We start from the raw sequence: 12,855 nt of genomic DNA on the forward strand, positions 1-12,855 counted from the left end.
AGGTCACCAGAGAGGAGGAGGAGGAGGAGGTCGCCGGAGAGGAGGAGGGGAGTATGGTGGAGGAGAGGAGGGGAGATGGAGTGGAGGAGAGGAGGAGATGGAGTGGAGGAGAAAAATGAAGAGGTAAGGAGAGGACCCCGCCCAGCCATATATACGGCATAGTAATGGCGCACCATGGGCAGGTGCGCCATTACTATTTTTTTGATTTATTTTTAATTTTGAAGGCGGGAAAATAGTAATGGCGCACCTTAGGCAGGTGCGCCATTACTAACTTTTTTTTATTTTTTTGACATAGTTTGAATTTCGAAGGCGGGAAGATAGTAATGGCGCACCATGGGCAGGTGCGCCATTACTGAGTTTGAATTTTTTTTGAATTTTTTTGCCTCTCCAGATCTTGAAAGCCCCGTAACTGGTTGAATTCGGATATAACTTTTCGAGTAGATGATTTTTCATATAAAAAACTTTTTCATCGGAGTTCGTATGCAAAAGTTATGCCCATTTTACAAATTCTTGAGAGATTTTGCAAAAAAGTCGAAAATTCATGTTAGTAAATTTTGCTAATAACTAGACCACATATCACATGGGAATCTTATTTTCTTTTATTTTTTTGACATTTCTATCATTTTCTTTTATTTTTTTTGAAACTGAAAAGGTGGTCCGGGGGGGGTGCATTTGCTGTAAATGTTTGTAGTGGCGCACTATCCACTGGTGCGCCATTACTAGTTTTGAAAAAAAGTAAAAAAAATTTGTTAGTAGTGGCGCACAGAGTGTGTGGTGCGCCATTACTAGTTAAAACTAGTAATGGCGCACTATGACCTGGTGCGCCATTAGTAGTTTTGGAAGAATAAAAAAATTGTTAGTAGTGGCGCACCGTGGGTGTGGTGCGCCATTAGTGATATGGACTCTAATGGCGTACCTACACATGGTGCGCCACTGCCATTAATATCCATATTAGCTATAGCCCTTTTCCTAGTAGTGAAAGTATCAGTGTTCATAAAAGATTTAACACAATCATACTTAAGCTTAATACCTGACTCCTTACCTTTGTCGAGTTCCCAATTTTCAGAGTTGCATTTAATTCTTTCTAAAAGATCCCACCTGAATTCAATAGTCTTCTTCATAAAGGAACCAGTACAAGAAGTATCAAGCATGGATTGATCATCATGAGAAAGCCGAGCATAAAAATTCTGAATAATAATTCCTCTTGAGAGCTCATGATTGAGGCGTGAATATAACATTGACTTAAGCCTCCCCCAATCTAGAGCGATACTTTCTCCTTCACGAGACCAAAAATTATATATAATTCCGATCACGATGAACTAGATGCATAGAATAAATATTCAGTCGATTCCAATTTCAAGATCCAATATCATCGCATAGCATATACCATGCCAATGCTTTTCCCTTCAAAGATACAGGGAAAACCTTCTTCTTAGCTTCATCTCCGGGTAAACCTGCAAGCTCAAATAATCCATAAATTTCATCCACATATATCAAGTGCATATCAGGATGTTCGGTTCCATCTCCTGCATAAGGATTAGCTAGCAGTTGTTCTATCATACCCGAAGGAATTTTATAACCAATATTTTTAGTAGGTGCAGTAGGTTGAGGGGTAACTAATTGTGGTTCCAGTCAAGGTGAATATACCCCGAACAAACCCCTCAAAGGAGTGTTCTCCATAGTAAAAAGTGACAATAAATTTCAGCAGGTAGTAATAATTTTTCCTTACCGGTTACCACTTACCAAGAGCGCTTCACTCCCCGACAACAACGCCAAAAAAGAGCCTTGATGACCCACAAGTATAGGGGATCAATCGTAGTCCTTTCGATAAGTAAGAGTGTCGAACCCAACGAGGAGCAGAAGGAAAGGACAAGTGGTTTTCAGCAAGGTATTCTCTGCAAGCACTGAAATTATAAGTAACAGGTAGTTTTTAGCAAGATAATTTGTAACGAGCAAGTAATGGTAACAGTAACAAAAGTGCAGCAAGGTAGCCCAATCCTTTTGAGGCAAAGGACAAGCCAAAAGAGTCTCTTATGATAAGCAAAGTGTTCTTGAGGGTACAAGGGAATTTCATCTAGTCACTTTCATCATGTTGATTTGATTCGTGTTCGCTACTTTGATAATTTGATATGTGGGTGGACCGGTGCTTAGGTGTTGTTCTTACTTGAACAAACCTCCTACTTATCATTAACCCCCTCGCAAGCATCCGCAACTACGAGAAAAGTGTTAAGAATAAATCTAACCATAGCATTAAACATATGAAATAAAATTATTTTCGAAAACAAATACGACGATGCCATTTATACATGTTCAATCCATATACTTTTATCGATATTGGTGGTCAAAATTATGCATCAAAGACCGTGCAAAGTCAAGTCTACCTAATATTGTGGGAAGGAGGGACTACAACATGTCTGCCATGTGATGTGCTGGTGTGTGACGGCTTCTAACTGCAGTTTTCTTTGATATGAATGGTCAGGGTGATTCAGCGGACTGCTATTAATGACCGTGGACATGCATAATTGAAAGTTCTTAAATTTTTGGTGATTAAGATGAATTGCCAACAAGGTACAAGAACCTATTTGTGTTCTTTATCTCGCTATAATTTGTAGATGAAAGGCAGACAAAGTGCCCGACTTTAAATTAATAAAACCCTCCACAAAAAACAATATTTCTTTGTTTACTTGGGACACCAGGTTTACAAGATACCACAAAAAATGTGACTTCTCTCTCTAGGGCTACATCCAAGGGCAAAAAGAACTACACCACCCAACTATGCAAAAGGGAATGACACACACTCCCCATCAGGGCATAAATACACCCATAAGTCCCAAGAAGATCCCACATCAGTATCATATCCAACAAAAAAAACCAGATAACCAAAGAACATCTCCAAGAGAATATCATACCTAACCAAGGGAACTCAGCAAACAGGCCCTCAACAACGGCTCTGTCAAGTGTGCCAATGTTGGACAAGTGGCTACCTATTTGCCAAGCTCGTACCTTGTGATTCCGAAGTGCCTTATTCCAGTGTAGCCGAGGAGTGCGGTTGGAAGTTTATTTTTGTTAGATCTCGGCAAAGACAAAGATATACGTTTCTCTGTTATTTGCCGAGTGTTTTTTGTATGGTAACTAGCATCTTTGTCGGGTACCCCTGGAAAAACAATTGGCAAATAGTTTTACACTAGGCAAAAACTAAGTTTCCTGCGCTTCAAATGCCTCAACACATGCTTACATCACCTCACGAAACATTCAAAGAGTTGTTGAGTACTGTGATCCAATGAAACAAACCATTTTTGTTTCATAGGAACAACATCAGTCAGATGATGTAACACTTGTGAAATATCAACTTAATCATGATATTTCAAAGAGCCTACCAACTTGTTGCCACACCATACCGCAAGAAAACAACTCTGTGATCACCCCTATAGGGTAGCTAAAATCTCTCCCAACAAACCCAGGAAGTAACTTTAGCATAAAATTTCTCTCAAATCTGGTCAAACAAGAAATGATCAATAGATGAAGATGCTATCAGTGGAGCCACTACGAGTATGAATTTGCTCCCTGGTTGATAACCTCAGAAGACATATTCTATAATATATAACATAGTCGCGGCTAGTAGCTGCAGTATACCATATAACCTAGGGGCGGCTATTAGCCGCCTTATAACATATAACATAATGGCTCCCTGTTTAGCAACCCTCAGAACACATGGTCTATAATATGTAACATAGGGGCGGCTATTAACCACCTCATGACAGTGACTCTCTGGTTGGTAACCCTCAGAACAAACGTTTTACAATATATGACATAGGGGCTGCTGTTAGCAGTCTTAGAATGTATAATATAGTGACGGCTAATTAGGGAAGCTGGGGCAAGGAGCAGACACACTGTTTTCTGCTAATTGGCCAACACATCATTGTTTGGAATGTATTCAAGATTTTCCATGTTCTACATTACGGTTGTAAACAGAAACTGAGCACTGATGGGTATTGGATGGGTGTTGTCCTGTTTGTGTGGCAAAAAAACTCTCTGGCTAATTCTTAATTATTCATGTACTTACAAACTTAAATCTAGTTTAGAGCTTGCTTTAAATGAGCGAATAGGCTAGCTAGCTGCTAGCCAATATGTTACTCAGTTAGGCCGCCCAGCTGAAAGAAAAGTGTAGATCTAAGTATAAATTAGGGTTGAATCTTTATTTTGCGGGGGAATTAGGGTTGAATCTAGCTTCCTGTCATATGGTTCTCACTATGTCTTGGTATGCAAACAATATTTGATCGGTTAAATGATGTCTCCGGTCAACAACTACTTCACCGGTATGTACTTTATATGTAACATATATTTGATGTTGTAAATTTGTGTCCAGGGTAGTTTTATTACTAGTGATTACAGTTCATTCGACAAAGAAATATCAACAGTCGACACCGATAGACATTTGATCAAGATCATCTCGTGTGCATGAATCTCGACGCCAGCAGGATGGTTACTTTTTCTATATGTAAGATATTTCAGGCAAAAGATCAACACTACCCTCAACAACAAATAGTTCGTGACAACAAAAAATGTTGGTTGTATGACGTTGTTCAGTATTCCCAAGGTACTAGTTTATACAATTGTTACAGTGGTTGGCGATTTTAGGGACCGTCCATCCACTTTGATCAAACGGTGGAGAAATAAGAGTAATGAGGAGTTACGAGACTAGTATTACATGAAACTACAAATAATGGTGAGACCATTACAAAATTATGGTGGCGCTAGTCATTTTCTGAACTGGTAGATCCGTCCAATGTTAGTCAAGGCTGATACATGTTCTGTGTGCACCCTCGCTGTCTAGCCCGACAGATCTGGGTGGCTCCTCTACTGTTCCCCTATCTGTTTGAAGAAGCAGGGCGGGGCCGCCTATGACCCCGGCGACAAAGGGGGTCGGCGAGGGTGGCCGCTGGGGCGAGGAGGCGGAGCCGATGACCCCGGCGGTTGCGGCGGCGGAGTGGTCCCGGGGGCTCGAGGACCGACATTTGATGCGGTCGTGGTACCTCACCGCCAAGAGCAAGATCGAGTGCACGGTTGTGGTAGCCATCCAGAGGAAGAGGAAGAGCACCCTGCTCCGGTTTGACGGACGTGGCATTACGGAGGAGGCAGCGAGAAAGGTCATAGGTGGCCCCGTGAAGGTTGAGGAGGCCGCCGCCTCATCATGCAGCGTGCGATGGTGGACCGGTGGGTGTCCAAGAGGCAGGTGACCGCCGAGGCATCCCTGGTTCTCATACAGCGCCGGTTCGGCGGCTGCTTTGGCAAGCTTAGGCCGTCCCAGCGGCAGGTGGATGAGGTCAACAGAAGGAGCCAGAGTGCATAGGTATATTTCCCCCTTCTCTGTGATTTTGATTATAGTGATTAGAGTCAGTAGATATATTTCCACCTTCTTAGTACTTTTGATTACAGTGATTAGAGTCAGTAGGTAGTGATTAGAGTCAGCAGGTAATGCTGAACATGGTAAATTTCATTAGAATATGACTTGCAAGTTGATGGTTTCAGAACCTTTGTGTTCTGAAAAACAGTTGTAGTAGGAGATTCAGACACTATTCTTCTGATTATGTACTGGACTATGGCCATTTTCCCTTAAAATTAGACAGTAATCTATATATTTAGGCAGTGTATGGCGCCAGATGCGGGGGTTTGACCAGCGAAGTAAACTGTGGGGGAGTTACACGAAATTACATTTCGTAACTCTTCAGACACTATTCTTCTGATTATGTACTGGACTATGGCCATTTTCCCTTAAAATTAGCTAGTAATCTGTATATTTAGGCAGTGTATGGCGCCAGATGCGGGGGTTTGACCAGCGAAGTAAACTGTGGGGAGTTACACGAAATTACATTTCGTAACTCTCCAGTCACCTAAAAGAGCTAGTTTATTTTGTTTGGCCTCTGTTCTCGAAACATGCTTTCGCCCCACTTTATATATAAAGCAACAACCACACAAAGTACACAGCCGAACGATACAAGATGGTGAGGTGACCCTCTTACAAAGCCGGTCCCGGTATAAACGGGAAACACCGCTAGAGAGTACGAAACCGAAAGATATCACAGGAAGACCTGAGAACACCGCCACACAACACCCTAGAACACGTAAGCTCCATGCCTGGGTTCCGGGTGAAAACCATTGTCTGTTTGGCATCTGTTAAACACCTTAATTGGTGAATTAGGAAAATCTTTTTTCTCCATTTAAAAAAATCGACGCAAATAATCTTACTGAATATACAGTACTCCATGGTTAGGCAGTTCTTAGATTCACGTAAAAGTCAATAAAATAAAATAAACAACTAAAGGATATTACTGGGAGCGTTGATCTGTTCTAATTTCTACCTGGTTTGGAAGCGGTTGGTATACTAATCAACAGTCTAGGCTGCTTCCAGCCCTGAGCCGCTGTACTATACGTTCCTTCTTCTATATAAAGCAAGTCATGAGTAGAAGTCGATTCACTCGGTCCTTGTTGTGCAAATGGCAACCAGCTGCTGCGACTACGTTCCTTCTCTGCCACTGGACGACATGCACAAGCCACGGCCTTATCGTGCCAGCCCATGGGGTGACTACTTCCTGACCTTCAAGCCATGCACCCCATCGCAGGTACGGGTTTCTACCGTATTCATTCCATAATACTATATATAAGCAATTACTCCCTCCGCCACCTGAAAAAAACTTTAGTGTGAAGCTATCAACAATTAATTTAAGAGGGCGCTTTGGCTCCCCGGCTCACAAGCACATAAGTGAAAAGTAAATTCATAATAAATAGTAATCAGTTTTTAAATAATATTTCTTTTGCAAACAAACATGCGCTCTAAGAAGGCTATTATAGAAGCATTTCAGAGCATCAATTTTGTTTTACTTTTCAGAGCACCACGAATCTCATGTCATCATGAAATTTTGCACGCTGCTAGTCAATAAACATGTTTTCTTCCTTTTCTTAGAATTTTTGAAATTATTTGTTGTTTTGTGTCATATCAATCTTTTTGTTCTTGTTTATCATGTCAATGTCATGGGTTTGGCATTCCTTATGCATTATTATGAGACTTTGTCCTACATCTTACAGTGGGGTACAATTACATACGGAGGAAACTTAATTTTCTGTCAATGTTCTGTCACCACTCTTTTCTTTTATTATTTCTCATGGACTTCCATAGGAACTAAAATAAATCATATGAGAAAAAATAATTCTAAATCATTTTTCCACATAGATTTTATGGTCACATAACTGATTATTCAAAGATATAAAATTGGTGACGACAATTTTGTAATGGCTAAAATAATTTAAAACAAACCTTGAAGGTGGCGCCCATGCATATTCATGGGCCACTTAGTTAATTTCTTAACGTCCTATGAACTAAGTGTGACTAAGAGCTTGTCATGTCATCAATCAACATGTCTTGCAGTATTTATCAATGGAAGACAGGGCAGAAGATATTAAGCAAGAGGTGCTGAAAATCATACTAAACACCATGAGCTCCACTGATCTACCTCAAAAGCTGGAGCTTGTTGACACACTGCAGCGTATTGGGGTGGACTATCACTACCGACAGGAGATTGATGAATTGCTGCGTGATATATATGGTGACAAGCATGAAATTCATGACCTTTATACAGCTGCCTTGCGGTTTTACCTGCTTAGGAAACATGGCTACCCTGTCTCTTCTGGTACGTGAACATGTTTGGGTGGACGTTACAGAACATGATGTTATACAAGCAATTATAGCTGTATTATTTCCATTCTACTGAATATACAATTGAAAATATAGCTGTACTATTTCCATTTTACTAGTAATATATTTTTTAGTTGCTTTAACATTTTGGTATAATTATGCAGATGTGTTTACCATGTTTGTTGACGGGAACAGAATTATTGGGAGCACTGATGCTATAACTTTGTTGGTTCTCTACAACGCTGCACATCTGAGAACCCATGGAGAAAAAATACTTGATGATCTTATGACTTCGACAAAGCAGCTCCTAAAATATATGGTGAACCAGTTGGATCCGGCATTGGCACAAGAAGTGCAATACACCCTAGAAACTCCCCTTTTCAGGAGGCTTCACCGAATTGAAGCAAAGCGCTACATCTCAACATATGAGAAAAAGCACACACGAAACAAGACCATATTGGAGTTTGCAAAGCTGGACTACAATATCGTGCAAAGTTTGTACTGTGACGAGCTTAAAGATCTTACCCTGTAAGGCTCTGCTATATTTATGTGAATTAACTCATTTATTATTAACACGTCGTATATTCTTAACAAATTAAATGATTTGTCCCCTTTTGTATGTGTCGATTTACAGATGGTGGAATGGATTTGATATAAAAACCCACCTACCCTGGGCACGTGATCGAATGGTTGAGATGCACTTTTGGATGATGGGAGTTTTCTTTGAGCCCCATTATTCATATCCAAGAACCGTGCTTACAAAGTTGATTACCCTTGTGTCGGTTTTTGATGACTTCTATGACAACTATAGCCCCGCACAAGAAAGCACGATGTTTACTTCAGCAATTGACAGGTTTCCTTTGTCCTTAACACCTATTCAGCCCATTTATTGTGCTCACTTGCAAGCTTCTACTATTTTTATGCACACCATCTGTTCAAAATATCTGTACTATAATTTGCCTTAAAACGCAGGTGGGACGAGCATGCAGCTGAGCAAGTCCCAACATACATGAGGCCGTTCTACAAGGGCACCGTTTCCACCATAAACTGCATTGAAGAGGACTTGAAACTTCAGAAAAATAAGCATGCTGAGTTGGTTAAAGAACTGGTATGTATTTATCGTCTTAACTTCATTTAATACAAAACAGTTTTGAGATATAGAAGTAATATAGGTATTCCACAGTTAATTGTTTAGCTATTTATGTGAAAAGCAATATTACTAATTTAAAATCTAGTATGTTGCCAGGAAATATAGAAGTATGAGTCAATGTTCTTTGATTCCATGTTCAAATCAAAAATATTTTCAGGATTTATTTTCTAGGTAACTAATGGCAATTATACAGGATACTTTGCACTTCACATTTTTGTGTGCATATTTATGTAGATTATCGACACTGCAAATGGCTATAATGCTGAAGTAAAATGGCGTGATCAACAATACGTCCCATCTAACCTTGAAGAGCACCTACAAATATCTGTTCGTAGCAGCGGATGTATGCACATATCAAACCTTGCATTCCTATTAATGGGAGATGTCACGCCCAGTGAGACTGTACAATGGACTTGGACATACCCAAGAATCATCAGAGCCGTATGCATAATCGGCCGTGTTATGAACGACATTACATCCCATGAGGTAATAAGATTATCATATAGATGTAATATATATCTTTGCACTGTGAAAATATATTATGTTTCCATGGGGAAAAAACATATGTAATAATTTTGTTTCCTTTTCTGTTAATGAAGCGGGAACAAGCTTCGCAGCACGTGGTATCTACTGTGCAGACCTACATAAAGGAGAATGGGTGCACAGTGCAGCAGGCAAACGAAGGGCTTAACCAGATAGTTGAAGAAGCATGGATGGATATCAATGAAGGATTCATGCAGCCGACGGCTCGTCCATTCGCAGTCTTGTCAAGAGCAGTCAATCTCGCAAGGACGATGGATTTCATGTACAAGCGTGAAGATGCATACACCACCTCCGAGTTGCTCAAAGATACTTTGGACTCTCTATACATTCTCCCGATTGATGTTTGAAGAATTCAAACTTATAAATAATGGTGGAGTTATGACAGTCATTTACCTATACAGATTGTACATCGTACACTATATATTGTTATATGTAGTGTTTGTATCCGATCATTGCACCGCTATGTACCAAATACATGCATTGGTCCTTGATCCAATGCAATGCTTGTAAAGTCTTAACAATTACTATATTGCTTAAAATAAAAAGGAACACTCAAACATAAAACTCGGGTTGGCGGCACGTGCTAACGAGATAGAGGTGGGTTTCTTGAAGGTATTGTTTAAACAAGTGCCAATTGGAAACCATTTCCTAGTTCAAGAATATCTCTTCGGTGTTACAGTTTGGGAAGGAAATACGAACTACGGTCATAGTAGTAGTTGCTGTAGTAATTTTCAGAAATATGTATGCACATATTTCAAAAACTTTAGCTTAAAGCTAACCTAAAGCTACTACCATTGTGAAGCGGAAGGGGAATTCCTCCTTACTGTGCGAAAATTACTGTGGTGCTATATACTTATATATGCCCCACTTTATAGATGAATCTATCACACCAAGCCATACAAGAGTATAAGGTTCCAAAAGGTTCAATGAAAAAATAGAAAAAAATCTATATATACTACATAAAAAGAACCTAAGGTTTCATCTTTTACTCAGTTTTTCGCCCACCACCCCTTCGTCCGACCTCCCACTCTACATTGATTTTTGTTTTGTTTTTTCATCTCCTTCTGGTTTCGTTAAACCAATCTTTGGTCACACAATAAACCAGGTCAATATTAATAAGTTCACGGTCCATTAATAAGTTGTTTTTATGGTAAAAACGAATATCAGTCAGACATCTTTGGCCACCCAATAATCAAAAATAAATTCAAGGTCCAGAAGCAAATAAATACCAATCAATCCCTCCTATTTGTTAACCCAGAATCATGGACCATACCTATTTTATCAGTTTAATCATGGACAGACTATGTTTTTGTTATCAGATTTTCTAGCTTTTTTCCCCCGCAAAAATTAATCCCATAAAAATCTGAAAAATCTTATAATAAAAATATAATCTTATTTTATTCTAGTTGGTTTGCATCAACATTTGTCATGTATGATCCGTTTATTGTTTAGAAAAATATTTGGCCCATGTCGAGAAGCATCTTCATGGAGGAAGAGTTAGTGGAGCGGGAGCTCCTATAGGCCGCTAACTGCGGCAAACAGGCGGCCTCACGCACAGGACTTTCTCCGACTGGGCCGGCCCATCTATCACGGGGGAACTCGCAAAAAAGAAACGCGACTGCCATGATCGAGCTCGCGACCTCACAATTACGATCACGTGCTGCTAGCCAAAGCCTTATGGACGACGTTGACAATTGACAGAGTGAACCCTTTTTCACTATAACGTGATATTTGATCTAGCGTCCTATTTACTGATGCACGCAGATTTTTCAATTGTTTAAAAAGATTTTAGAAAACATGAACGAAATTTTGGAAAATGTGAAGAAAATTTAGAATTTCGAAATATTTTTGAAAATATCTGAACATTATTTGTAGTAGAAGAACATATTTCTTAACTCGAACTTTTTTTCCAAACATGGGGACATTTCTTTAAAATACAAAAACAATTGAAACTATTAACATTTTTTGAAATTCCTACAAAAATTATGAACATTTTTTTATAAATTTGAGGATTTTTTTTAGAAAGAGTGCATTTTCTAAAACACAAAACATTTCCTGAAATTGTGAACAAATTTTGCGAATGGGAACATATTTGTGAAACAGATTATATTTTTAAAATTGTAATCAAATTTTGAAAAGGAGAACATTTTCTGACAATCATGAACAATTGTTTCAAATGGGAATATTTTTCCAAATTACAAAACAAAATTTTTAAACGTGAACATATTTTGAAATTATTCAACAAAAATTGCAAACACGGTTTCTTTAACTTGTGAATAATTTTGTTAAATGGAACATATATTGAAACTCCTGGAAAAATGAAAATATGAACAATTTTTGGAAATTGTGGACATTTTTTTAATATGTGTCAAAATTTGAAAATAAACATCCCAAATATTTTTTATGAAAAAAGGATATTTTCTGAAATGCACAAGCAATTTTTTGAAAAATGCGAACATTTTCATAATTTATGAAAAAAACTAAAACACGAACATTTTTTTACTTTTGAAATTTTTTTGAAACACGAACAAATTTTGAACTTTCCAAACAATTTTCAAAAGAAACAAAAAACGGAAAAAGGAAACAGAAAAAAAGAGAAGAAAGAAGAAGAAGGAACAGAAAGACAGAAAAAGGAAATGAAACTGAAAAACAAAAAAGAAGCCAAATTCTTGATGTTGACCATGATGCCATCAATCACAACCAGTCACGCCACTTGGTGGGCCGCCCATGTCTTCACCTGGTCCAGCTTGGTTAGCCACCCCTGGGTCATGGCCCCATCAGTATCCCCCGAGCGTGGCAGAGGTCGCAGGCATCTTAGCTTCAAGACCTTCGTTGGCCTCCCTTTCCGATGAACATGGCCTCCCTCGTCTTCTATAACCCCTCGACCGTAGCACGGGCCCGTTTATCTTTCTATATTGCCGCTACCTCCCTTTCAAGGTGAGATCGCCCTCGGGCCGGCTTGGGCCCAATTTCCCTATCGGGCGGCCATAGGCCAACGTGAACCGGCCCACCACTGACGCTTCGGGTGCCATTGCCGTCATGGGTAAGATTCATGCGCCCCTTCCGTTAAATACGGTAGTGAAAGTATTTCAGATTTGTTTCTCAACGCCCCTAGTCATTCCACAAGTCGATAAAATCGACATTATTAACAGCCAAAGCCTTCTGCAAGTCTTTTTTTTCTAGATGTAATTACCAACAAAACCTGTGATCACTATTTTTTTGGTTCTCTGTGCAGGTGTTTGTTCAATCGTATAGGCTTCTTCATATCTTGCATTTAAATTGGGGTTATTGCCATTTGTCAAGACGTGGCAGTCTACTTCCCTATTTTGGGTGTCACAATCAAAATAGCAGTAGGACATCAGTATGGAATAAATTAGACTTCAGGTCAAGCTACTGATATTAAGATTGTCCCATCTCAGATGGATTTTGGTGCACCTTCATACTGTGCATGCTATACGATGGTTAGTGTTGT

The 12,855-nt window shown here is 39.4% G+C and overlaps 1 protein-coding gene across 1 annotated transcript; it reads left to right on the forward strand.

Moving 5' to 3' along the window:
• The first annotated feature begins 4,901 nt into the window (after positions 1–4,901).
• On the forward strand, positions 4,902–9,730 carry LOC119345243 ((E)-beta-caryophyllene synthase-like). The gene is made up of 8 exons (XM_037615394.1): positions 4,902–5,233; positions 6,506–6,620; positions 7,424–7,685; positions 7,855–8,218; positions 8,325–8,543; positions 8,663–8,798; positions 9,075–9,326; positions 9,440–9,730. Exons 1-8 carry the CDS (start codon positions 4,902–4,904, stop codon positions 9,728–9,730), a joined length of 1,971 nt encoding a protein of 656 aa, XP_037471291.1.
• The last annotated feature ends 3,125 nt before the right edge of the window (positions 9,731–12,855 follow it).

The sequence above is a fragment of the Triticum dicoccoides genome, unplaced genomic scaffold, assembly GCF_002162155.2.
Source record: "Triticum dicoccoides isolate Atlit2015 ecotype Zavitan unplaced genomic scaffold, WEW_v2.0 scaffold21853, whole genome shotgun sequence".
NCBI classification, from domain to species: Eukaryota; Viridiplantae; Streptophyta; class Magnoliopsida; order Poales; family Poaceae; genus Triticum; species Triticum dicoccoides.